Here is a 27,932-nt window from a genome sequence, read left to right on the forward strand (position 1 = left end):
TGTGGTGGCTATTCATGGGCAAAGATCATAGCTCACTATAACCTCAAACTCCTGGGCTCAAGTTATCCTGCCACAGCCTCCCAAGTAACTAGCAATACAGGTCTGTGCCACTGCATCCAGATAGCAGAAAAGTTTTTTGTTGTTTTTTTGAGACGGAGTCTCGCTCTGTCACCCAGGCTGGAGTGCAGTGGCGCCATCTTGGCTTACCACAACCTCCGCCTCCCAGGTTTAAAGGAATTCTCCTGCCCCAGTCTCCTGAGTAGCTGGGATTATAGGTGCACGCCACCACACCTGGCTAGTTTTTGTATTTCTAGTAGAGATGGGGTTTTACCATGTTGGCTAGGCTGGTCTTGAACTGACCTTGTGATCATCTTGGCTTCCCAAAGTGCTGGGATTACAGGCATGAGCCACTATGCCTAGCCAAGTGCTTTTATGTGTTTTGAGACAGGGTCTTGCTCTTTTGCCCAGGCTGGAGCGCAGTGGCACAACTACGGCTCACTATGGCCCCAACTTTCCAAGGCTCAAGCATTCCTTCCACCTCAGCCTCCCTAGTGGCTGGGACTATAGGCACACACTACCATGCCTGGCTAGTTTTTGTATTTTTTTTTGTAGAGATGAGGTCTCACTGTATTACCCAGGCTGGTGTTGAATTCCTAGGCTCAAGCTATCCTTGCCTTGGCTTCCCCAAGTGCTAGGATTATAGGCGTGAGCCACAATGCCCAGCCTAACAGCACAAAGCTTTTTGTTCTTAGGTTATGCCTAAATAATACAAATAGTTTATATAACAACATTCTTAAAAGAGGATTCTTCCAGTCGGGTGCGGTCACTCAACGCCTGTAATCCCAGCACTTTGGGAGGCCGAGGCAGGTGGATCACGAGTCAGGAGTTTGAGACCAGTGTTGCCAACATGGTGAAACCCCGTCTCTGCTAAAGGTACACAATCTGGTATTTCAGCTACCATCTCCTTGGGTATTTCACAAGGAGTGTCGTACCTTTGTACCTTTCTACTAAAGGTACAAAAAAAAAATAGCTGGGTGTGGTGGCAGGCACCTGTAATCCCAGCTACTTGGGAGGTTTGAAGAGTAGAATGAATATTGTATTACCCTCCACTTAGATTTAGCTAGTAATTGACTTGTTTTATAGTTATGTAACAAATAGAAGTCATTGCAGTTTGAGGCAACACCCAAAAACTAGCACAAAGGGAACCTAATAAAAGTAAGTTTTACCCATGTTAAAGGGTTATGAAGTACTGTATTAATACATCCATCTCAAGGGAAAAAAAAAAAAGGAAAACAATTGTAAGAAAACAATTCTGTGATGTCCAACACCCAATCCGTGTTCAGATTTTTCTGACAGTCTCTAGAGCAAGGGTGTCCAATCTTTTGGCTTCCCTGGGCCGTGTTGGATGATGATGAATTCTCTTGGGCCAAACCATAAAATACACTAATACTAAGAATAGCTGATGAGCTAAAATAAATAAATACATATATATATAATGCTTTAAGAAAATTTATGAATTTGTGTTGGGTCGCATTCAAAGCTGTCCTGGGCTGCCTGCGGCTTGTGGGCCGCGGGTTGGACAAGCTTGCTCTAGAGTGTCTTTTTTTTCCTTTTTTTTTTTTTTTTTTTTGAGACGGAGTTTAGCTCTTGTCGCCCAGGCTGGAGTGCAATGGCGTGATCTCGGCTCACTGCAACCTCTGCCTCCTGGGTTTAAGCAATTCTCCTGCCTCAGCCTGCTGAGTAGCTGAGATTACAGGTGCCTGCCACCACACCTGGCTAGTTTTTGTATTTTTTGGTAGAGACGGGGTATCACCACGTTGGCCAGGCTGGTCTCGGACTCCTGACCTCAGGTGATCCACCTGCTTCAGCCTCCCAAAGTGCTGTGATTACAGTCATTAGCCACCGCGCCTGCCTCAGAGTGTCTTTTCTACCTTGTGGGGTTTTTTTGTTTTTGTTTTTGTTTTGTTTTGTTTTTGAGACTTCTCGCTCTGTCATCCAGGCTGAAGTGCAGTGGCACAATCTCGGCTCATTGCAACCTTCACCACCCGGGTTCAAGTGATTCTGCCTCAGGCTCCTGAGTAGCTGGGATTACAGGTGCACGCCACCACACCTGGCTAATTTTTGTATTTTTAGTAGAAACGGGGTTTCACCATGTTGGTCAGGCTGGTCTCGAACTCCTGACCTCGTGATCCGCCTGCCTCAGCCTTCCAAAGTGCTGGGATTATAGGCGTGAGCCACTGTGCCCAGCCCGCCTTGTGTTTTAAACCAAGATTCATTTGGGGTTTACACATAGTATTTAGTTATGTCTTACGAGTTTCTAATCTACATTCACCCACTTTTTTGTTTAATGGCATTAGTTTTTTGATGAGTCCTAACTAGCTATTGTGTATCTGTCATCTGGATTCCCTCTTTCTTGTTTCTCTGTTTCCTGTAAAATAAAAAATTAGTTCTAAAGAGGCTTAGATTCAGATTAAACTTTTAGCAAGAATATTTCATAGGGGATACAGTATATGTTGCAGCACATCTGCCTTAGGGTTCTCCAGAGAAACAACCAATAGGATAAAGAAAAATATGTCTCTAGAAAGATTTATAATGCAGTATTAGATCACATAATTATGGAGGCCAAGAAATCCCACAATCTGCCATCTGCCAACTGGAGACCTAGGAAAGTTGGTGGTGTAGTTCAAAGACCTGAAAGCCAGAAAGACGATGGTGTAGATTTCTAGTCCAGATCTGAAGGCCTAAGAACTAGGAGCTCAGAAGGTAGATTTGTGTCCCAACTCAGCAAGAGAACAAGTTCAGCTTTCCTTCACCTTTTTCTTTTTCTTTTTTTTTTTTTTTTTTTTGAGACAGTTTTGCTCTGTTGCTCAGGCTGAATTGCGATGGCACAATCCCGGCTCGCTGCAACTTCCACCTCCTGGGTTCAAGCAATTCTCATGCCTTGGCCTCCCGAGTAGCTAAGATTACAGGCACGCGCCACCACATCCAGCTCATTTTTGTTGTTTTGGTTTTTTTTTTAGTAGAGACGGGATGTCACCATGTTGCCCAGGCTGGTCTTGAACTCCTGAACGCAGTTGGTCCACCTGCCTCAGCCTCCCAAAATACTGGGATTACAGGCGTGAGCCACCATGCCCAGCCTGAGCCCACGGTCAGCCACCTTTTTCTTAGCCTCTCAACAGATTGGATGATGCTCACCAACATTGGGGTGGGGCTATCTGCTTTATTCAGTTCACCAATTCAAATGTTAATCTTCAGAAACATCTTCACAGACACTCCCAGAAATGTTTTAACCAAATACCATCCCTTGGCCAGGTTAACACATTAGGCATCATAAATCCACCCACTGTCAACTTGGCCATCATATACATCTTAAAGCATACTTAAACCTTCAAATAAGGTAATAATGTGGTCATAAATCCAGCTGACATGATACAACTATCCTGTGTAGGACCAAAAACACACTAACCCCTTCCTCAGAAGAAGAGTTAAAGTCACCGAGTGAAGTCTTACTATTCTTGATACCCCATAACCCAAATACTGTAATACAAAAAATACACCTTACGTTATTATGGGATAAGGAAATAATGAGAGGAAAGTATATGTATATATATCCACATCCATACTCATGACAAATGAGGAACTACTCATGACAATTACAGCACTCATTTCTGTAATGTGATTTTGGTTGTAGCTATTATTGATAACTACCTTCTATTACATGCTCTGTTTTCCCTTTGTCTTCAGCAAGCACCTTGACTGTTAGTGGTCTTTTCCTCAGTGGGGTGATCCAAATCATTCTGAAGGGTCTGGGCCATTAGTAGTTCCACCTTAATTGGGCGGTTATTATTTTCCATCGGCCGTAATCACAGAGCATGGTAATACTAAGAGACAGCCTAAGGGATCTCCTGTATTCCAGACATGCTCTTCCTTTCCTCTATTGTGGAGAAGTAATTCAGTTTCCCCTTGGTAGTCAGTATCAGTCACCCCAGCCAGCACTGTAACTCCCTCCACATGTTCATTCAAAGGTGCATAAGGAGCCAAACAAGGCCAAGTGGCCAACTTAACTTTCCATTTCAGTGGAATCTTTGTTATGTCTCCTGGTGGAAGCATCCCTCCGTCTGGAACTAAGACCTCTAGACCAGAAGAGCACAAAGTCACAAGAACAGGAAGCAAAAATTGTATTAGTGGGTCACTGGGTGTAGTAGTAAATGGTACCACTTCCATTTCCACCTCTTGATTCCTAGACCCATGAATTCTGGCTATGGGAGAACAACTGTATATTGGGTAATAATTCAGAGTATACAGCCTCTGGAGAATGTCCCAGCCCTGCAAAGTCAAAGTTGCCACCTAGCTGGCACTGTAATTGAGTCTTCAAAAAGCCATTCCGCTGTTCTTTAAAACCAGCTGTATCTCACGCCTGTAATCCCAGCACTTTGGGAGGCTGAGGCAGGTGGATCACAACGTCAAGAGATAGACACCACCCTGGCCAAGATGGTGAAACCCCGTCTTTACTAAAAATACAAAAATTAGCCGGGCGTGGTGGCGTGTGCCTGTAGTCCCATCTGCTCAGGAGGCTGAGGCAGGAGAATTGCTTGAACCTGGGAGGCGGAGGTTGCAGTGAGCCGAGATCGTGCCACTGCACTCCAGCCTGGCAACAGAGCGAGACTCCATCTCAAAAAAACAAACAAAAAAACAAACGAAAAAAAAAAAAAGCTGTATCAGAGTAGTGGGGAGCACGGTAAGACCAGTAAATTGCATGGGGTTGGGCCCATGACCACTTTTTTTTTTTTTTTTTTTTTTTTGAGCTGGTGTCTCACTATGTTGCCCAGGCTGGTCTAGAACCCATGGGCTCAAGCTATGCTCCTTCCTGCTTTGTCCTCCCAAAGTGTTGGGATTACATGCATGAGCTAATGCACCCATAATCCCAGTGTAACCAAGATCTCTATTTTCAAAGTAGCCATTACTTTCTCAAATTTTCCATGTAACTTTTTCTCCTTTGTGTAATGTGTTAAGGAAGTAGCATCAAGATAAATCTAAAAGGGAGTTTTAGAAGGGAGAGAAGCAGCACAAGATAGGGGAAGAAGTGAAGCAATCTTAAGGTTTCCCCTGGAATCTGGCCTCAGCCTGATCCCATAAGGATCTCCCAGAGCATGGATGACAACATATAGTTGTCCCATCAGTATGCAAGGGGTAGCTTAAAAATTTTTTTTTGTAATAGCGAAAAACTGTAAACAACTCAATGTCTATATAGTAGAATGGTGAATCAGTGACTATTCAATTCATGTATAACCAACTCCTCCCTCAAACTTAGTGGCTTTAAACAACATTATTTCATATGATTTTGTGGGGCACCTAGACCCAGATGGGCAGTTATTCTGAGATCACTTATTTGGCTGCATTTAACTGGGAACATTTGGGGCTGGCATGTTCAAGATGTCTAGTTTTTAGCAAAAATTATGAGCCACACAAAGAAACAAGAAAGTATGGCTCATATGTGGAGGGAAAGAACAGTCAATATAAACTGTCCCTGAGGAAGCCCAGATGCTGTGCATATAATAGAGATTTTAAATCTGCTACTATAAATATGTTCAAAGAACTAAAGGAAACTAGGGTTAAAAACCTAACCAAATTATTTATGAGAATGATGTCTTGCAAAAAGAGAATATCAATAAAGAGATAGAAATTATAATTTAAAAAAACTTCTGAAGTTGAAAAGTACAATAACTGACATGAAAAATCCACTGAAGGCACTCAGCAGATTTGAACTTGCAGAAGAGAATCAGCACACTTGGAGGTAGGTCAACAGAGATGACCAGGTCTGAAGGAACAAGAAGAAAAAAGAACGAAGAAAAATGATCACATCCTCAGAGATCTGTGGGACTCCCCATCAAGTGTTCCAACATACTCATAATGGGAGTCCCAGAAGAAATAAGAGAGAAAAAGTGGCAGAATTAGTTTTTTGTTTGTTTGGTTGGTTGGTTTTTTTGACAGAGTTTGGCTCTTGTTGCCCGGGCTGGAGTGCAATGGCACAATCTCGGCTCACTGCAACCTCCACCTCCTGGGTTCAAGCAATTATCCTGCCTCAGCCTCCTGAGTAGCTGGGATTATAAGCGCTTGCCACTATACCCAGCTAATTTTTGTATTTTTAGTAGAGACAGGGTCTCTTCATGTTGGCCAGGCTGGTCTTGAACTCCTGACCTCAGGTGATCCACCTGCCTTGGCCTCCCAAAGTGCTAGGATTACAGGTGTGAGCCACCGCGCTGGGCCATGAGTATTTTAAACTCCCTGAATTTGATGAAAAATATGAATCTGCTCATCCAAAAAGCTCAACAAACTTAAAGAGATCCATATTTAGACACCTCCTAGTTAAACTGTCAAAAGACAAAACACTTCTTCTTTTTTCTTTAGATGGAGTTTCACTCTTTCACCCAGGCTGGAGTGGAGTGGCACAATTTCAGCTCACTGCAACCTCTGCCTCCTGGCTTCAAGCAATTCTCCCGCTTCAGCCTCCCCAGTAACTGAGATTACAGTCGCACGCCAGCATGCCCAGCTAATTTTTTTTGTATTTTTGGTAGAGACTAAAATGGTTTCACCATGTTAGCCAGGCTGGTCTCAAACTCCTGACCTTGAGTGATCTGCCTGCCTTAGCCTCCCAAAGTTCTGGGATTACAGGTGTGGGCTGCCGCACCCAGACAACAAAACACTTTTTAAAGCTTTTGTTTGTTGTTGTTTTTGTATGCAATTTAGTGGTTTTTAGTATGTTCAGAGTTGTACAACTACCATCACCACTATCTAATTCCAGAACATTTTCATCCTCCCACACAGACACTCCCTTCCCTTTAACAATCACACCTCATTTCCTTTCTCTCCAGCCCCTGGCAACCACTAAATACTTTCTGTCTTTATGAATTTTCCTATCCTGAATGTTCCATATAAATGGAATCATATAATATGTGGCCTTTTGTGTCTGGCACCTTTTACTTTGCATTATATTTTAAGGTTCATCCACCTTGGAGTATGTATCAGTAGTTAAAGCCTTTTTTTTCCCCCAATGTAAACCCCTGCATCTTTTATTTATTTATTTATTTATTTATTTATTTATTTATTTATTTATTTTTAAATGTGGTGAACTTCGACGTAGCAATTTTTCTTTTTCTTTTTTTTTTTTTTTGAGATGGAGTTCCACTCTTGTCACCCAGGCTAGAGTGCAATGGCAGGTTCTCAGCTCCCTGCAACCTCCGCCTCTCGGGTTCAAGTGATTCTCCTGCCGTAGCCTCCAGAATAGCTGGGGTTATAGGCGCCTGCCACCACGCCTGGTTAACTCGTTTGTATTTTTAGTAGAGACGGGGTTTCATTATGTTGGCCAGGCTGGTCTTGAACTCCTGACCTCAGGTGATCCACCCGTCTCAGCCCCCCAAAGTGCTGGGATTACAGGCGTGAGCCACCGTGACAGCCAAAATAGCAATTATTACAACAAATGTTATAGTCTAAAGCTCAAACACAGTTTTGCAATTTTGAAATGAATTGCATACAAACCAAATAAAACTTACTCAATAACAAATATTTCCATCTAAGACTGTGGGAGCATTTGAGCCTTCCCTGTTTGATCTCAGGACCTTTTCACGCAGGTGCTTTTCTATGTCATCAAAGTTATGTTCAGCTTCATTTTCGGTCTCCTTTGGCTTGTGCTCTGCCACTAGTTCTTGTGCTGAACAGCACAAGAATTGTTGTGGGAATAGCAATGGCTGCAGGAGTTACAGCCATTAGGCCATTAGGGCTAGCTGCCCCCACAGGCTTTTCCTTCTCATGTTTTTTGTGCTTCATGTATTTCTTATCCTTTTTATATTGCTTGTCCCATTCTTTTTTTCTGACTCCTTCTTCATAGGAATTCCTTGCCTGTGGTGGGCTTGATGTTTGAGCAGTCGCACTCGTGACCAGTTTGTAGAGTAGAGGATGACTAAGCCTGGACAGAGGATGGAGGTTCTGGGTTGTTTGTGTTTTGTTTTTTCTTCTTCAGCTTCTGGCTCAAGAGATTGTGAGACAGATGGGGATAGGACTTGAGGAAGTCCAAGGAGCTTCATTTGGTTGTGCCTTCCAGGTAGACCCTTTCCTGTGCTTTGATGATGATGAAAGAGAACATCTCTTGGTGACTTGGGAAATCCTTTGTTTGGGAACTGAAGAATGGAAGATCCTGTGCTTTGTGGGTGGAGAAAGTGATGCCCTTTGTTTTGGAAGCTGAGGTGGAGAAGAGTATCTCCTCAGTTTTGGAGGAGAGTATCTTCTTGAGGAAGGTGAGTGTTAATGGAAGGAAAAGCAGCCCTTCCTGGTGGTGGTATCAAGAGACCTGTGCTGCAGCTGAGGAGGAGTGAAAGAAGGAAAATGTGCCTTCTGGTGGGTGCTGGGGAGGGACTTCTCTTCCATCTAGCATAAGAGGACGTCTTGGCCGGGCGCGGTGGCTCAAGCCTGTAATCCCAGCACTTTGGGAGGCCGAGACGGGCGGATCACGAGGTCAGGAGATCGAGACCATCCTGGCTAACACGGTGAAACCCCGTCTCTACTAAAAAAATACAAAAAACTAGCCGGGCGCGGTGGCGGGCGCCTGTAGTCCCAACTACTCGGGAGGCTGAGGCAGGAGAATGGCGTGAACCCGGGAGGCGGAGCTTGCAGTGAGCTGAGATCCGGCCACTGCACTCCAGCCTGGGCGGCAGAGCGAGACTCCGTCTCAAAAAAAAAAAAAAAAAAAAAAAAAAAAAAAAAAAAGAGGACGTCTTCTGGTGCTTTCATGGTGATGAAGAGGCACTCTGGGGAGCTGCCTGCCTGCCTGCCTATTTTTCACACGGAACTTCTTGACTTGCTCACCATCATCTGAGGAGAGGAGCAAAGTCAGATGAAGACTGCTGATTTTGTCATCTATATTGGTATCTCTGCTGCACAGAATCTGTGGCAGCCATTTTGCTACCTTTATCTTCTGATTCGGATAACTCAACTTTTCTTGCCTTTGGGTGCTGATGAAGGGGACTCTTTTTTTCTAAGTACCTTCACATTTTGTCACTTTACTAAGTTCTTCGTGGAGCAGCAAAACCACAACTTTTTCTTATATAGTTTGGCTGGGGTATTGGGGAATGATGCATTTTTGGCAGTGGACTTGCTGGAGGCGACAGCCAGTGCACACTCACCTTCAAGGATTTGCTGAAGGAAAGAACTTACTAGTTTTTCAGGGGGCGCTGGATGTCGTCTTGGGAGGCTTCTCTGGTGGTTCCTGGAAACAAGAGGACAACGAGCTACTCCTAGACAGGATGCTGATGAGTGCCTTTTTCATCTCACTGGAGATCTGCTCCCTCTATGGCTTGGTGGACTCCTTCAAGGGGATGGCCACTTTATTGGCCCTTTTGTTCTTGTAGGTGAATATCATCTTGATGGGATCAATGGTGCCATCTAAAGAAAGTATGATAAGGAAAGCCAGACGCATCTGTGATATTGATTTGGAAAATGACAGAGATCTTGGTTGAATCTTCTTTAACTTTTCAGATTTGTTTGTTTGTTTCTGGAGAAGGTTCGTTACTTGCTCTGGTACAAGTGCACGTTTGGGAACTTTCAGCTGTCACTAGTAGAAACGGCCTTTTGTACTAGGTTCTTTCACTTTCTTGAAAGGTTCTTGTAGTGCTAGAGTTTTCTCCTTTTCTGGAGCTGGGGAAGCTCTCTGCCTCTTGGTTCTGTGATGGGGAGATTGAAAATGACTGTGCATTATCTTGCTCCTGACAGGGTAGGATCCTCTTTTAGGAGAAGGAGATCTGAATTTACATTTTCTTGGGCTTTAAGACCTCTCCCCCTTGTCTCTGCTTTCTTTTTTCTTCCTTATCCTTATTTTTCTCTTTATATTGCTTTTTCATAGACACCAATTTTTTTCTTGTTCTATCTGTCCTCCTCCTCCTCCTCTTCCTCCTCCTCCAGTTCTAGGAAAGCAGAACAGATTCCAGTGATGTCTTCTTGTGCACTTAACAGCAGGGACTACAGTTCTCCCATAATTCTCTAGTAATTATTTCATTCAAAAACCCAGTCAGATTGCTTTGTATCATTTTGGAGTCTGGATTTTCCAAACACACATAAGGGAGTGCAGTGTGACATTGGGATGTCCATTCTGCTGAGACCTAATACAATGATGATGTTACACTTGAGATGCAAGGAATAACTTTCATTTTGGTTCAGGTCTCCACTTCCACTTGGTTGAATATAAACTCAATCACAACATCTTCTTCAAACCCAAGGATTTCCATTATTCATATTGTTATCTAAGTCTTTATTAGCCTCCAAATTTACTTTGCTTGTGTCTGCCTTTTTTTTCTAGGCATCCTGCAAATTTCAGCTCCTTCAGTAGCATGTTTGTTGCTGAACCAATGATCTCGTCTTGCACTTGTTTCTTGGAAAGTCATTTTGCTTCTGAGCTCTGAGATTCCTGCCTAACCCAAAGTGCATTGGACCTCCTGGACCAGAGGGAAAGTCCACTTGTTGGGGGAGTGGCTCAGTAACATTTCATTGTATGCATACAACACATTTTGTTTATCCATTCAACAGTTGAAGGAGTGGCTCCTATTAATGCTGCGATGAACATTTGTGTAAACTACAACAAAGATCGAGGCTGGGCATGTTGGTTCATGCCTGTAATCCCAGCACTTTGGGAGGCTGAGGAGGGCGGATCGCTTGAGCCCAAGACCAGCCTGGCAACAGAAGTGAAACCCTACAAAATAATAATAATAAGTTGGGTGTAGTGGCCCGTGCCTACAGTCCCAGCTACTCTGGAGGCTGAGATGGGAGGATCTTTTGAGCCCAGGAGGCAGACGTTTCTGTGGGCTGAGATCATGCCACTGCATCTCAGCATGGGTGACAAAAAAAAAAAAAAAAAAAAATTGAGACACAGAGGTCAAAGGAAATAGGAAATATCATTTAATTTATTTGGGAAACAAAGAATTGCAATTCACATACACTGAATCAGAGCAGGCCTGAATAGTGTCTCATAAGGCAAGCACAGGAGAGGGTTTTTTAAAATAGGGGATTCCCAGAAGTTTTCAGAGGCAGTTCATTGGCTGGGCGGAAATCTTAAATCGCAAACCCATTCTGATTGGTTGGTTAATTAGGGTACTCACCGCTGAGAGATAATGAAGGCTGGCAGATACTTACTGACTTCAGTTGTTTCTACAAGTCTATTCTGTGGTTTGACTTTTTACCAGGTGTGAATGCAATCCCCTAGCAATTTCCTGACTCCACTTTAGAAAGCCTTCACCTTAGTTACTTCATTTTCTTCCACATTGCACAAGTTTTTGTGTGAACATGTCTTCAATTATCTTTGCTGTATACCTAGGAGTGAGTCATATAGTAATTGTATGTTCAACTTTCAGAGGAACCGTCACAATTACTTTTAGCGGATTTATAGCTTTATTTGACATATATGATGATTGGCAGTTAGTTCTCATCCACACTGACTATCTAGATTTTTGAAAGTGGTAACAGGTATACAGGTAACCAGAGTATAGAGCTTGTTTGGTGAATTTTCATCTTTGTTATGTTTTCTGAACAATCGCACATGTACATGGTGTTAGACATTCCTTATTCCTTTGGCCCTGATAGCTGTGTTAAGCCTGGTATCAGTGCACATATCTGGAGTGCCCATCTTCATGGCAAATTTCTGAATCTCTTTGAATGCCCACAGGGCATGCTTCTTAAAGCCCACTCCATGCATGTGAGCTAGTGACCCAAGTGCGTTCTTGAGTCACTACCTTGTTGATGGCAGAACAGCTCATCTTCTTGCCACCCTTCTTTGCAGGAGCCATTCTGCCAGGCCCAAGATGGAAAGGAAGAACATGAGCGACAGTGGGAGAAAGAAGGCCTAAACTTTTAAATAAAAGTGGCTGCATCATTTTACATTTAAGGCATTTTGACACACTGTATTTTTGTTATTATTTGACTCTCTATATAATTTCTGCCACGACTTTTTCTGTATGCACAAATTGTTTTTTGAAGAGTTTTAAATTTCCCAACTAAAAAGGCTTTTCTAGTTATTTTTCTTTTATAATGTCTAACTTGGCTGGGTGTGGTGGCTCATGCCTATAATCCCAGTACTTTGGGAGGCCAAAGCAGGCGGATTACCTGAGGTCAGGATTTTGAGACCAGCCTGGCCAACATGGTGAAACCCCACCCTCTACTAAAAATACAACATGTGCCATGTGTGGTGGTAGGCGCCTGTAGTCCCAGCTACTCGGGAGGCTGAGGCAGGAGAATCACTTGAACCTGGGAGGCGGAGGTTGCAGTGAGCCAAGATCGCACCACTGCACTCCAGCCTGGGCAACAAGGTGACTCCATCTTAAAAAAAAAATTGTTTTGTTAATTACAATAAATTATGTCAAAAACAAAGACAATTTCTTTTTTTCTTTTTTGGAGACGGAGTCTCTCTCTGTCGCCCAGGCTGGAGTGCAGTGGCTGGATCTCAGCTCACTGCAAGCTCCGCCTCCCGGGTTTACTCCATTCTCCTGCCTCAGCCTCCCAAGTATCTGGGACTACAGGCGCCCGCCACCTCGCCCGGCTAGTTTTTTGTATTTTTTTTTTTTAGTAGAGACGGGGTTTCACCGTGTTCGCCAGGATGGTCTCGATCTCCTGACCTCGTGATCCGCCCGTCTCAGCCTCCCAAAGTGCTGGGATTACAGGCTTGAGCCACCGCGCCCGGCCCAAAGATAATTTCTTAAAACTCTTCACTTTCTCTTATGTTCCTTGCATCTACTGTATCTGTATGGTGGAAATACTATATAACGGTGTGCTACTAGACGTCTTTTCTCAAATTCGCGTTAAGTGATGTCATATTGGTGGCTTGAAATTGGCCATGATGGGAGTATTGACATCATGGAAATCAGCAAATGCTAAAAATTGGACATTTAAACTTAAGAAACTGATGTGGAAAATATTAATAATGCACAGTAAACTTAAAAGTTTGTGTTATCTGTAGCCTTTACATTGTGACTTGCAGAAAAAATTAAGAAAAATTCTTCCAGTGTTAGAAAAGTATTATCTATTTCAGCAAAGAAGTTGCTCATAACACTGACAAGTGAAATTCTGACATATATCTCGGATATGTCACTCTCATCCTAATCATAAATAAAAACAAAAATATTAACCAACATTCATGTTGGAACTAGGTTGTTAATCGCAACCATAAGTTGGCCACAAATATAGGAGTACAGCATAAACCAACCAAAGCATTCTGAGAGAAGCAATTGTCCATGAGGAATTTACAGTAAAGAGAATAGTATATTTCAGTATTTATAATTCATGTGCTCTAATTCCTTATCAATACTTTTTTGTTGTTGTTTTTGAGACGGAGTCTTGCTTTATTGCCCAGGCTGGAATGCAGAGGCAAGATCCGGGCTACCTGCAATCTCCGCCTCCCGGGAGGGCGCCTGTAATCCCAGCCACTCCGGAGGCTGAGGCAGTTTTGTAGCCACAAAACTGGCTGCCGTGACTGACTGGAAATTGCTCCCCTGGACACTTGGCCATACCTGGCGGTCCATATCCCATGGTTCTAGCTCTGGCTTCTGCTTAGAACCCAGCCAGCATCTGTTCCAGCACTGGAAGGAACTGTTTAGCCAAAACAAAGAGCAGCCTGAAGGAAGTGGGGACGTGGGAGACTTTGCTGGTGCTCACACCCATACAGGAGAACAAAGGTTTGGTAAGGGCTCAGACCTTAGAGATGGATTCTCGACGATGTGCAACGCATAACGAGGAAAATACTGACCGGAGGGGGCCTGTCCTAGGGCTGGGGAGCGGGAGGAGGGCAAAGGATAGAGAGGGGTAGATAGGGAGGGAGTAGATAGGGAGCGGCAGCCTCGGCCTCAGTAAGCAGGGGCTTATGGAGCAGATGCCTGAGACTGCACCACGTCCGCTATTTTGAGGTTTGGCTTCTCTTACGACCACGTGGTGCAGAGGGAAGGCGCCATTTGATGCGTCCAAATCCCGAGTGGAAAGAGAAGATACGGATGAGGGAGATGGGTGTGTCTGTGATGACTCTTGGGCACTCGCGCCGTTCAATCCTGTCACTCTCAAGCTGATGAACCCAAAGCAAACGCCAGGTTTACACTACCTGCACCCTCACTCATTAGTGGGAGGGTCAGGCACCACCCAACTCTGGGCTTTTATTGGTCAGGCCAAGAAAAACGCGAGAGGGACAACCGGGAGCCTCCTTCTGATTGGTGGATTCCTACTAGCCCTCAAGTAAATCAGAGTAGAATGCACCTCCCTCCTTCCCACGCTGGCTCCCGCGGGAGACATGTTAGGTAGCGCGACGCCAACCTTGCCACTCTTCAGAGGCCGCCACCCAGTAATACGCCCTGCTTTCCTCCTCCGCCGCCGTCTCCTCCATCAACCGTCTCCTTCTAACATATTATTGCAGTTAATAAAAAAGCGCTCTTTTCTTCACAAAAGCAGTTGTTTCATTGTATAATGTGAGAAGTCTGCGTTCAGGCGGTTAAACGCAAAGGAGAGGAAAAGTGCCCTGTTCAGCCTGCCAACCTTTGGAACCAGCAAACAGACTCGGTACTGACCGCCATGATCCAGTAAGCACCCGACTCGGGTCTCTGGCAGCCTGAGAGGAGTTTGTGTGACTTTTGGTCCCTGGCGGCTCCTGTAGTGTCCCCAGTTACGGCGCCCATAGCAACCGGCTCCCTAGCTAGGAGCCCCCGGGTCGCCAGGGACCGCACCAGCTTTCCCGCCCCGGGCCAGCGCAGGCGCTCAGGTCCCGGAGGCGGGGCGATGGCCGCCTCCCACCGAGCGGCAAAGCTGGTGGCCTCCAGTCTCCAGACTCCTGTAAATCCCATCACTAGAGCGCGGGTCGCCCAGTACGAACGCGAAGACCCCTTACAGGCCCTGGCGGCAGCAGAGGCGATCTTGGAGGACGAAGAGGAGGAGAAAGTGGCGCAGTCCGCTGAGGCGTCGGTAATACTGGGGCGGGACGTGGGTTGGGACCTCGCACGGGCTGGGTGCTGGCTGAGGGCTGTCCGGGTCCCCGCCCAGCTGAGGGCAGGCTGGTAAACGCGGGACCCTGTGCACATACTCCCTACTTGGTGGTCCTGGCCCAGCCCCTTCTCTACGCTCACGAAAAATACTCTAAATCGAGGCGTTGAAAAGTGTTTTAATTTTCACCAGAGAGTCAGTTGTAAAAGTTTCCTAGACAACATTTATGTTACTCTGTTTCTGGCGAGTGCAAAGTATAGAATTTTACTCTTTACTCTCTAGCATCTCGGGAATGGATGGATAGATAGATAGATTTTATAATTTGAGGAAAACTGTTCTGTCAGGTGTGTTTCGTTATTACCTTAAGATCTTGGTTATAAGTGGATCTCAACATAATGCTGGAGAGAGGCGTGTTTAAAACCATCACGTGTTCACTGGCTAAATCAGACACGGATACAGATAAGCAAATCACTGAGGTTTCAGTGTTTCCTAAACGGCTCCTTAGGGTACAGCGAGACAGCCTTTTCACTGATCAGTTTTCAGTGTTAAATCTGTTGTGGACACCAGTCTAGCAGGTGGAGGGCAGGGTCTGCCATCTGCTCTATTCACTTAAAAGATGGGAATCTTGGCTGGGCGCGGTGGCTCGTGCCTGTAATCCCAGCACTTTGGGATGCCGAGGCAGGCAGATTACGAGGTCGGGAGTTCGAGACCAGCCTGACCAACATGGTGAAACCCCGTCTTTACTAAAAATACAAAATTTAGCCGGGCATGGTGATGCGCGCCTGTAATCCCAGTTACTCGCAAGACTGAGGCAGGAGAATTGCTTGAATTTGGGAGGCGAGGGTTGCAGTGAGCTGAGATCTCAGACCCAGTCTCAAAAAAAAAAAAAAAAAAAAAAAAAAAAAAAAAGGAATCTTGAATTTAAACTAGCAATCTGCAGATAGAAAAAGTTTCTTTTTTTTTTTTTTTTTTTGAGACGGAGTCTCGCTCTGCCGCCCAGGCTGGAGTGCAGTGGCCGGATCTCAGCTCACTGCAAGCTCCGCCTCCCGGGTTTACGCCATTCTCCTGCCTCAGCCTCCCGAGTAGCTGGGACTACAGGCGCCCGCCACCTCGCCCGGCTAGTTTTTTGTATTTTTTAGTAGAGACGGGGTTTCACCGTGTTAGCCAGGATGGTCTCGATCTCCCGACCTCGTGATCCGCCCGTCTCGGCCTCCCAAAGTGCTGGGATTACAGGCTTGAGCCACCGCGCCCGGCCAGAAAAAGTTTCTTAATACCATGTGTCCAAAGCTTCTCAAACACAAAACTTATGATTGAGGACTAATTGAAATCCCTGGATATTTTGGAATTCTAATCTCTTTAATCTACCATAAAATTGTTAATGAGAGCATCTTTAGCAACACCTTTTGTGACCAGTCTTTCTCCAGTAAACAACTTGAAGTTATCCAGAGTAAGGTAGACTGAGACCCTGAATGTGAACCAGGATCAGAGTGCTAGGACTGATTTTGTTCATTATAACCTACCCCTCAACACAGTTTTCAGTAGGCAACAAGGCAGCGTGATGGAGAAAAACTATTTAAGAGTTACATATTAGGATCCATTCCCTGCCACTCCCTAGGTGGTGTTAGGACACACTTTCTTTAAATCTCGGTTTCCTCATCTGTAAAATAACTATAATAATTGTCTCTTTTTCCCATCTCAGCTCTATGAGAACCAAATGAAAGAATGTGTGTCTCCTCTAAAGAGCAATCTATATAAAAGAGTAATCTATATAAACGAGATGCCAGTGGGAGTGTCATTTGTGTGCCTTCCCAAAGATTAAACTACTTTGGCTTGCTGTGGGAAAGGAGTCAGTCACTTCTAAGTTGCAGATATGCTTCCAAAGTGCCCTGTTAAACTACAAATTTTTTTTTTTTTTTTTTTTTTTTTTTGAGACGGAGTATTGCTCTGTAGCCCGGGCTGGAGTGCAGTGGCCGGATCTCAGCTCACTGCAAGCTCCGCCTCCCGGGTTTACGCCATTCTCCTGCCTCAGCCTCCGGAGTAGCTGGGACTACAGGCGCCCGCCACCTCGCCCGGCTAATTTTTTGTATTTTTAGTAGAGACGGGGTTTCACGGTGTTAGCCAGGATGGTCTCGATCTCCTGACCTCGTGATCCGCCCGTCTCGGCCTCCCAAAGTGCTGGGATTACAGGCTTGAGCCACCGCGCCCGGCAACTGCAAATTTGTGTTAGAAACTGTTATTACCTTAGGAGGGATCAGTTTATACAATAATCTAGTATGGAAAGGACAGGATCCTACAAAAAACAGAAGGAATCCAAGTCTTAAGAATCTGATACTGTTCTGAGACCACCACACATGAGGGATCTAAAAGTAAAGCTGGGTAAGCTGCCACAGTGGGTCTGATAGCCAGGCGCACAGGGCTTGGGGAAGAGGCATTAAAAAGGCAGGAAGAGTGCAGGAAAGAGGCTCTGATTTCTTCACTGGTTGGCTTGGGTCTCCATCTTGATTTCTTTTTTTTTTTTTTTTTGAGACGGAGTCTCGCTCTGTCGCCCAGGCTGGAGTGCAGTGGCCGGGCGCGGTGGCTCCATCTTGATTTCTAAAGGTTAATTTGCCTTAACCTTATCATCTATAAAATGTAGTAAAGTCAAATATTATACCTAACCCACAAGATTGATTTGAGAACCACCCATCACAATAGGCCTCTTTCAGCTCTTTGGTTTTGCCAAAGCCAGACCACTCATCGCACCCCACACTACCCCCCCCAACCCCTGCACCATCCCTATACACCCTCCTGGCTCTGGCATGCACATGCATCCCCCCTTGCAGTGCCCATATTGGGCACTGATGCCTGTTCCTTGAATCTAGACTTAGTCAGAGATGTTGGTCCACATATCCTGTTATATGGCTGATGATGACACAGGTAAAGCAATGTTCTGTAATTCGCAATTAAAATCTCACTCACTTTGGGAGGCCAAGGCGGGTAGATCACTTGACGTCAGGAGTTTGAAACCAGCCTGGCCAACATGGCAAAACCCAGTCTCTACTAAAAATACAAAAAGTAGCCGGGCGCGGTGGCTCAAGCCTGTAATCCCAGCGCTTTGGGAGGCCGAGACGGGCGGATCACGAGGTCAGGAGATCAAGACCATCCTGGCTAATGCGGTGAAACCCCGTCTCTACTAAAAAATACAAAAAACTAGCCGGGTGAGGTGGCGGGCGCCTGTAGTCCCAGCTACTCAGGAGGCTGAGGCAGGAGAATGCAGTAAACCCAGGAGGCAGAGCTTGCAGTGAGCTGAGATCCGGCCACTGTACTCCAGCCTGGGCGACAGAGCGAGACTCCGTCTCAAAAAAATGAATAAGTAAAAATTAAAAAATCTCACTCCTAATGCGGCAACCTTATCTTTTCAACAAATATTGAACATTTATTAGGTGCTAGTCATTAACTATTCAGTGTATAGCTCACATCCTCACAGAATTTTCAGTCTGGTAAGGGAAATTAGACAATTAAAAACGAACAGGGCTGGGCGTGGTGGCTCACGCCTGTAATCCCAGCACTTGTTGGGAGGCCGAGGTGAACGGATCACCAGAGGTTGGGAGTTCGAGGCCAGCCTGACCAACATGGAGAAACCCCGTCTCTACTAAAAATACAAAATTAGCCAGGCATGGTAGCACATGCCTGTAGTCTCAGCTACTTGGGAGGCTGAGGCAGGAGAATCACTTGAACGCAAGGTGGAAGTTGTGGTGAGCCGAGATCACGCCATTGCACTCCAGCCTGGGCAACAAGAGCGAAACTCCGTCTCAAAAAACAAAAAATGAACAGACACATAACTATAACATGGGAAATGTTGGGAAAGAAATGAACAGCCAACATTGATTAAAATAAATAGGAGATAATGATTAAAAATAAATAGGAGATAACCCATTTTTTTTCTTCTGACTCCACTTTTTGTTTATTTATTATTATTTTTTGAAACAGAGTTTTACTCTGTTGTCTGGGCTGGAATGCATTGGTGCAGTCACAGGTTGCTGCAGCCTCAACCTCCCAGGCTCAATCTCCTCACCTCAGCCTCCCAAGTAGCTGGGACTAAAGGTGCATGCCACCATGCCCAGCTAATTTTTATATTTTTTTGTAGAGACAGAGTTTTGCCATGTTCCCCAGGCTGGTCTTGAACTCCTGGGCTCAAGTGATCCACCTGCCGTGGCCTCCCAGAAGTGCTGGGATTATAGGCGTGAGCCACTATGCCTGGCTCCACTGTCTATATACATACATACACACATATACACACACACACACATATTTTTTTGAGATGGAGTTTCACTCTTGTTGCCCAGGATGGAGTGCAGTGGTATGATCTCGGATCACCACAACCTCCACCTCCCAGGTTCAAGCGATTCTCCTGCCTCAGCCTCCCAAGTAACTGGGATTACAGACATGCGCCACCATGCCCGGCTAATTTTGTATTTTTAGTAGAGACGGGGTTTCTCCATGTTGGTCAGGCTGGTCTCGAGCTCCGGACCTCAGGTGATCCGCCTGCCTCAGCCTCCCAAAGTGCTGGGGTTATAGGCATGAGCCACCGTGCCCGGCCTATATTTTTTAATTCAACGGTTATTTTAGATACAGAGGTGCATGTGCAAGTTTGTTACATGGGTATATTGCATCCAGGTAGTGAGCACGGTACCCAATAGGTAGTTTTTCAACCTATGCTGCCCTCCCTCCCTCCCCACCTGGTGATAGTCTGCAGTGTCTATTGTTTCCTTGTTTATGTGTTTATGTTCATGTGTACTCACTGTTTTACCTGCCACTTATGAGAACATGCAATATTTGGTTTTCTGTTCCTGTGTTAATTTGTTTAAGATTATGGCCTACAGCTCCATCCATGTGACTGTGAAGGATATGATTTCATTTTCTTTTTTTTTTTTCTTTTTTTTTTTTTTTGAGACAGAGTCTCACTCTCTCGCTAGGCTGGAGTGCAGTGGCACAATCTCGGCTCAATGAGACATGTGCCTCCTGGGTTCAAGTTATTCTCCTGCCTCAGCCTCCTGAGTAGCTAGGACTACAGGTGCACACCAGCAGACCTAGCTAATTTTTGTATTTTTAGTAGAGACGGAGTTTCACCATGTTGGCCAGGATGATCTCAAACTCCTCACCTCAAGTGATTCGCCAGCCTTGACCTCCCAAAGTGCTGTGATTACAGGCTTGAGCCACCACGCCTGGCTTACTTTTTTTATTTTTATTTTTATTTTTTGTAGAGACGAGGTCTCACTATGTTGCCCAAGCTGGTCTCAAACTCCTGGGCTCAAGCAATTCGCCCTCCTCGGCCTCCCAAAGTGCTCGAATTAGAAGTGTATGCCACCACGCCAGGTGACATTCTTCTCTTAAAATATCAAATGTTACATATGAGGCTTAGACCCTTTTAACAGCTCTCCCCCAAAGAGAAAATATGAATACCTACTCCCTCCCTAATGGTAGCCACTGTTTCAAAATTGATATGTATTCTATTCTTCTGTCCGTTTTTCTATCTCCTCCATATATTTTAATATACAGTACATACTATAAATATGCATATATCTAGAGAGGGAGATAGTTCTGCAACTTGCTTTTTTTCTTATTTATTGGGAGTTTACCCATGTTAGTACGTGTAGATCTGTGTCATTCTTTACAAATTCAGTGAAAAATTTTTTTCAAAAATTACAGGTTGCAGATGAAACTATGTGGGCTATAGCACAAACAGTTCTTCATGGGTGCTGATTACTAATAAAGCAACAGGTGCTGGAACGATTCATTATCTAAATGGGTCAAGCCAATCTAGGGAAGATTATCCTCTAATCTGGTGGCTGCATTTACAACATTCCACAAAAAGCCGATTAAAGGGAGAGGATGCTATTTTAGGCTCTTGGAAAAATAATGTCTATGGCCCTTATTTTGTATACTAAATATTTTCTCAGTGGACAATTAAAGATTAAATTAGAATTGGAGGTCATTTACTAGCCATTCATCTGTTTTAGGTTAAACACTGTGAGATCAGTTTATCTGAAAAGTTCCAGCTAGTGTTAACAGTATTAAGCTGAAAACAGAATGGATCCAGTGCAAAATCAGTACATAAGTAGAATTTATCAGACCTGCTGCATCTTTCAGAAGCTACTCATTCTTCTATATGGTTTTCAAACGGTTCTTCCAGGTCCAAATAAATTTGATCCTTCTTGTGTAAATGACTGCTATAAGACTTTTAAGAGATATTCTAAAAGAATGAATGAGAGCACATAAATTCTTTTGCTTAAAAACAGTTCTTTGGAATACCCTCCCTGTTTTAATTATAGTTTTTGGAACATAGGCCTTTTACTTAATACTTGGTGGAATATAACTCTTTAGAGCAGCCAGCATTTCTTTGCATGGTTCATTCTTTTGGGAGGGAGTAACTGCCCTCTTCCCATGGTGGAATTTTTTTTTTTTACTGTACATTTATTCATTCATTCAGCAAATATTCCTTGAACATCTGCCATTAGCCAGGTACTTTTCTAGACACTGGGTACACAACATTGAACAAAGCAGACAAATCCTTGCCTTTGTTTTTTTTTTTTTTTTTTTTTTTTGAGACAGGGTCACACTGTTACCCAGGCTGGAGTGCAGTGCCTCCATCATAGCTCACTGCAACCCCAACCTCCTGGGCTCAGGTGATCCTTCTGCCTCAGCCCCCCAACTAACTGGGACTACAGGTGCATACTACCTCACCAAGTTAATTTTTTGTATTTTTTGTAGAGATGAGGCCTTGACATGTTACCCAGGCTGGTCTGAAACTCCTGGGCTCAAGCGATCCACCTGCCCCAGCCTCCCAAAGTGCTGGGATTACAGGCCTGAGCCATCATGCCTGGCAAATTCTTGCCTTTGTAATGTTTACTTTTTGTTAGGGGCAGACATGTAATACCCAATCAAGTATAGATACGTAGAACGTCAGTGGTGATGAGTACTTCTGGGAAAAATAAGACAGACAAGGGGGCTGACAGTGAGTCCTAGGAGGAGTTGTAATTTTAAATAAATAGGAGAGTCAGTGAAGACCTTGTTGAGAAGATAACATTTACATAAAGACCTGAAGGAGTGAGCAAGTGGGCCATGTGGATATCTGGAGGAAAAGCATCCTAGGGAGAGGGAACAGCAAGTGCAAAGGCCTTGAAGTAATTCTGTGGATTTTTCTTTCTTTCTTTTTTTTTTTTTGAGACAGAGCCTCATTGTGTCGCCCAGGCTGGAGTGCAGTGGTGCGATCTTGGCTCACTGCAACCTCCACTTCCTGGGTTCAAGTGATTCTCCTGCCTCAGCCTCCCGAGTAGCTGGGATTATAGGCATACACCACCACACCCGACTAAGTTGTGTTTTTAGTAGAGTTGGGGTTTCACCATGTTGGCCAGATTGATCTTGGATTCCTGACCTCAAGTGACCCAAAGTGCTGGGATTACAGGTGTGAACCACTGCACCTGGCCAATTCTGTTGATTTTTCTAGCGCAAACTGCAAACTGGATTCAGACACTGCTACTAAAACGAATTGCTGCTGCCCAGATGAAGAACCATTGCTGGGCTGACACAAGCAGACAGGAAGCAGACAGAGGGCTAACAGGAAGGAGTAAGTCCCCTCTTTCTCCTCTAGCCTTGTGTCTCCCTCTAACTCCACTTTTGGCAGAGTCTGATGAGAAGCACTGGCAAAGCAGAAGTGTGGTTTGCAGAGTTCCAGCTCTGGCATTGCAAAGCAGAGTCGAGAAGGGTGGCATTGGAGCTGAGAGACACTAGTTTAAAACCTGGCACACCTACTTTATGGATCTTAAAGCTGATGTTCAAGAAGTTCGTGCCCACATCACATTGCTAAGTGCAGAACTCAGACTTGACTGATTATCCTGATATCACATCTGAAATCTTTCTCCTAAGCTGTGAGAACACTCCAAACTAAAAGTTATTTAACTCCCACCCAACACTTTCATCTTAGAAGGGTCATAAGGGGGCTGAAACGAGGTGACCAGTAATCAGGAGCCAGTGGTAGACAGGAGAGGGAAACCCCTTCTTGCTTGCCCTAACCTCCCTTTCTAGGTTTGCTTCCCAAAACTGCTTTATGGGTTTTCGTCTCCTTTTATCTGGCAGCCCTGTACACCTTGCCCTCTGTTATGCACAGCCTCCCCAACCCCAGCCTGCACATTTGCTAATGCCATTTCCTTTGTCTAGGGTACTTTCCCCCCTCTTTCCCATAAACACTCTGTGATCCTATAGATTTCTCCATTCTTCTTTTTTTTTTTTTTTTTTTGAGACAGAGTCTCGCTTGGTCGCCCAGGCTGTAGTGCAATGGCTCGATCTCAGCTCACTGCAATCTCTGCCTCCCAGGTTCAAGCTATTCTCCTCCCTCTGCCCCCTGAGTAGCTGGGACTGCAGGCACACACCACCACGCCTGGCTAATTTTTGTATTTTTAGTAGAGAAGGAGTTTCACCATGTTGGCCGGGCTGGTCTTTAACTCCTGAGCTCAAGTGAGCCACCCACCTCGGCCTCCTAGAGTGCTGGGATTACAGGCGTGAGCTACCATGCCCAGCCTTCTTTTTTCTTGAGACAAGGTCTCACTCTGTCGCCCAGGCTCAAGTGCAGTGGTGCACTCACGGCTTACTGCAGTCTCAACATCCTGGGCTCAAGTGATCCTCCCGCCTCAGCCACCACATCCAGCTAATAAAAAAAAAAAAAAAAAAAAAAAATTTGTGGAGACATTGTCTTCCTCTGTTGCCCAGGCTGGTCTGGAACTCCTGACCTCAAGTAGTCCTCCCACTGCAGCCTCCCAAAGTGCTGGGATTGCAGGCATGAGCTGCCACACCTGGCCTCCATTCTTTATGACTCATCTCAAATATCACCTCCTCCAGGAAGTCTTTCCCTATCTTCCAAACTCAAGCCAAACAAAAGTTCCCTCCATTTCCTGTCTACCACTGGCTCCTGGTCACCGGTCACCTGGTTTCAGCCCCCTTATGACCCTATAAAGGTGAAAGGGTTGGGTGAGAGTTAAATAACTTTTAGTTTGGAGTGTTCTCATGGCTTAGGAGAAAAATTACGGATGTGGTGTCAGAATACTCAATCAGAGGCTCCAAAGGCCCTTATCAGTTGGTCTTTGTATCTCTCATGCCACTTTCTACCTCCTATTACTCCTCCTTCCACTGCTTATTTAAATGTTGGTGTTCTCTAACATCTCCATTCTCGGGTCCTCTCATCTCTTGTTGCCCACACTCCCTCCAGGCAGACTCGTCCATATCCAAGGCTGCACCTGCTACTTCTATGTGGATTGGTGGCTCCTGTATCTGCTCTCCAGCCCAGCCTTCTCACCAGGTCTCCAGACATATTTATCCATGTGTTTCCTGGTGATGGATGTTCTAGCACTATGCCTCGGATTTATTTATTCCTTTTTCACTGCCTCCCTGATCTGGCAAACTTTGTCCTCATCCAACCATATGTCTCTAGTTTGACTCACCTCTGTGAATTGTGCCTCTGTCTCTTAGTATCTGACATTGTGACGTACATCTGCCTCCCTACTTAGCTGGAAGTAACTTGTGGGCAGGAATCAGGTGTTCTGTCTCGTTCTAAGTCATCTGTCAATTATTTATATACATGTCCTTTCCTAAGCTAGCTGGAAACTTCTCAAAGGTAGAGTTTTGTTTGTTTGTTTGTTTGTTTTAAGTGAGACGGAGTCTTGCTCTGTCACCTAAACTGGAGTGCTGTGGTACGATCTTGGCTCACTGCAACCTCCACCTCCTGGGTTCAAGTGACTCTCCTGCCTCAGCCTCCTGAGTAGCTGGGACTACAGGCACGTGCCACCATGCCCGGCTAATTTTTGTATTTTTAGTAGAGACAAGTTTCACCATGTTGGCCAGGCTGGTCTCAAACTCCTGACCTCAAGTGATCTGGCTGCCTCGGCCTCCCAAAGTGCTGGGATTGTAGGTGTCAGCCACTGCACCTGGCCTCAAAGGTAGAGTTTAAAAAAAACTGACATACCTTTTAGCAGCTAGCTGATTGCAAGATAGCCCCCAAATATTTAATGAATGAGGAAATTCACAAAGTAGTCATCCTACAGGTAAGAAGTTTATGGTGAGAAGCACATACAGAAACAGCAGAAGATATCAGAGAATTCTCTTAATTGAATTGTTTGACATACTTAAAGCAGTTCTGATTCATAGAGTTGTTAGTAGCAAATTTCTACATATAAGTTCTATTGAAGACTGATTTTTTTTTTTTTTGGAGACAGAGTCTTGCTCTGTTGCCCCAGGCTGGAGTGCAGTGGCATGATCTTGGCTCACTGCAAGCTCTGCCTCCCGGGTTCACGCCATTCTCCTGCCTCAGCCTCCCGAGTAACTGGGACTACAGGCGCCCGCCACCACGCCCAGCTGATTTTTTGTATTTTTAGTGGAGATGAGGTTTTCCCGTGTTAGCCGGGATGGTCTCCATCTCCTGACCTCATGAACCACCTGCCTCGGCCTCCCAAAGTGCTGGGATTACAGGCATGAGCTACCGCGCCTGGCCCCTGAAGACTGATTTTTTAAAACTTGTTTTCTCTAAGTTACCCCAAATAGTACAACATTGTCCTCTTATACACTGATTTTAGCCCATTAAAAAAACACCATATCTTCTGAGAAGCCTCCAATGGGAAACAAAAACACCACATCTATAACTACTATTTATAATTGACTCTTCTGAATTTTTCTTTTGAGAGAAGCTAAACAGATTTATTTTCTAGAGTCTTATCAGATTGGATCTATAATTTTCTGTAGCAAATTTTTTCATTTTGCGTCTGTTCCAGACAGTAGACTAAATTTAAAACCGTGGTTGGCAGTCTTTTATGCATAGTATCATAAATAATTTCAACTGTTTCTCAACTGAAAACATAATAAAAATTGTATATTTATAGAGAAAATGGGGTTTTATCTCTTTAGTTGCTTCAATTAAAAGAACTGAAAGGGTAGGGCACAGTGACTCACACCTGTAATCCCAGCACTTTGAGAGGCTGAGGTGAGTGGATCACCTGAGGTCAGGAGTCCGAGACCAGCCTGGCTAACATGGTGAAACCCCATCTCTACTAAAATACAAAAATTAGCTGGGTGTGGTGGTGGGCACCTGTAATCCCAGCTACTCGGGAGACTGAGGCAGGAGAAGGCAGAGGTTGCAGTGAGCCAAGATCACACCACTGCACTCCAGTCTGGGTGACAGAGTGAGACTCTGTCTCAGAAAAAAAAAAAAAAAAAAAAAAACCTGAAAGGTATGTAAAGGGAGTGAGGGAGAAAGGCCAGTCAGACCCTTCTAAACATGATCTGTGTGTTGAATAATTACACCATTTTTTCTTCTCTGCTTTGTTGTCATCCCAAAGTCCCTGTCACCCATGGGAGCTACTGCTTTTGTGCCCACAGGAGCAGCTGCCCTGAAAATCCCTCCTACCCCCTCCCATGTCCTCTTACTCCCTCCCAAGGTCTTGCCCCACTGTGAGGAGGGCTTCTCCCTGGCTCCTTGATAAGCCACTGAGAACTTTGTCCCCGCCTCCATTCCCTCTATTTCCCTGCCTTCTCTCACTGGCAGTCCTTGGAGGCACACTTCAGAAGCGCAGCTGAAGGGAGAGCATTGGGCTGTGGTTGCCTGGTTTGCAGCAGGAAGAACTGTGTTCCTCTTCATCTCAGTTAAGACTTACAACTCAAGCCGGGCGCGGTGGCTCACGCCTGTAATCCCAGCACTTTGGGAGGCTGAGGCGGGTGAATCACGAGGTCAGGAAATCGAGACCAACCTGGCTAACACAGTGAAACCCCGTCTCTACTAAAAATACACAAAATTAGCCAGGTGCGGTGGCGGGCGCCTGTAGTCCCAGCTACTCGGGAGGCTGAGGCAGGAGAATGGTGTGAACCGTGGAGGCGGAGCTTGCAGTGAGCCATGATGGCGCCACTGCACTCCAGCCTGAGCGACAGAGCGAGACTCTGTCTCAAAAAAACAAAACAAAACAAAAAAAAACTTACAACTCAGGAGGCTCCTTATAGAAATACTTTGTAAACAATTGTTGGGTTCTATCCTGTTATACCTTTTGTTGGTTGATCTGGGAATCTAACCATCCTTTATCAAATGGATTAAATAACATTTATTTTCTGACAGTTTGGTCTCGCTCCCTCTTGTTCTTAAAATATCACTGGGGAAAATGTACACACAAATAACCTGTAACTCATTCTATATGCATAACCCATAATTAACGTATAACCTAACTAGGTGGACTCTTTAGGAAGCAGCATTTTGGATCAGTGTCAGCTTAATTTGTCTTTCAGCTCCAGTCACCATATAACAGGTGTTTTCTCCCCACCAGGCTGATTTGAACACCAGCTTTTCTGGGGTGGATGAACATGCACCAATAAGCTCTGAGGACTTTGTGAACTTTCCTGGTATTCACCACTCTAATGAGGAGTATTTCAAGAAAGTAGAAGAGTTGAAGGCTGCCCACCTAGAAACTATGGCAAAATTAGAGAAAATGTACCAGGATAAATTACATTTAAAGGAAGTTCAGCCAGTGGTCATCAGGGAAGCCTCTCTTAGTGACGGTTCCAGGTAAGCTTGTAACTCAAAGTTATTTGTGGAGTATAAAATAAAATGTATCCTTAAAAGGACAGAACATAGTTATTTCAGAATATTTTCTCTTAAGTAGCCCTTTGTACTCTTAATGATATACAGAGGTAGGATTTTCTTCAAAATGTTTAATGGCTTATCAGCTTACTAGATGACTTTTGCTTGAGGGTCATTTGGTGGCCATTTGGTCTTTTCTCTCTGATCCACCCATAGAACTGAGGGCATGTATCAAAATACTTAGTCTGGGCCATTTTAAATGGTAAACATAAAAGTTTAACTTTAAAAGCTCTTTATAATATGTGGATTAACATGAGCTCATTAAAGATCTAGTACAAAGAGTTCAGAACTAGGA

General features: G+C 44.7%; 1 protein-coding gene across 12 annotated transcripts in view; it reads left to right on the plus strand.

The window, feature by feature from the left end:
* Positions 1–6,143: 6,143 nt before the first annotated feature.
* FAM161A (FAM161 centrosomal protein A) overlaps positions 6,144–27,932 on the plus strand; it is a 39,647-nt gene continuing 17,858 nt past the window's right edge. For 9 of the 12 annotated variants that reach the window (XM_074011681.1, XM_005575777.4, XM_045369225.3 and 6 more), the window contains exons 1-2: positions 14,772–14,973; positions 27,324–27,562. Coding sequence is in view for 8 of the 12 variants with exons in the window: in XM_005575777.4 (XP_005575834.2) it covers positions 14,791–14,973; positions 27,324–27,562 (422 nt within the window). In the remaining 4 variants the exon portion in view is untranslated. Of the gene's footprint in view, positions 8,292–13,456; positions 13,712–14,771; positions 22,598–27,323; positions 27,563–27,932 lie in introns of those variants that run through there. The other 3 variants (XM_045369223.2, XM_045369224.2, XM_065527546.1) reach the window with 3 other exon arrangements.

This window comes from Macaca fascicularis, chromosome 13 (assembly GCF_037993035.2).
Source record: "Macaca fascicularis isolate 582-1 chromosome 13, T2T-MFA8v1.1".
NCBI lineage: Eukaryota > Metazoa > Chordata > Mammalia > Primates > Cercopithecidae > Macaca > Macaca fascicularis.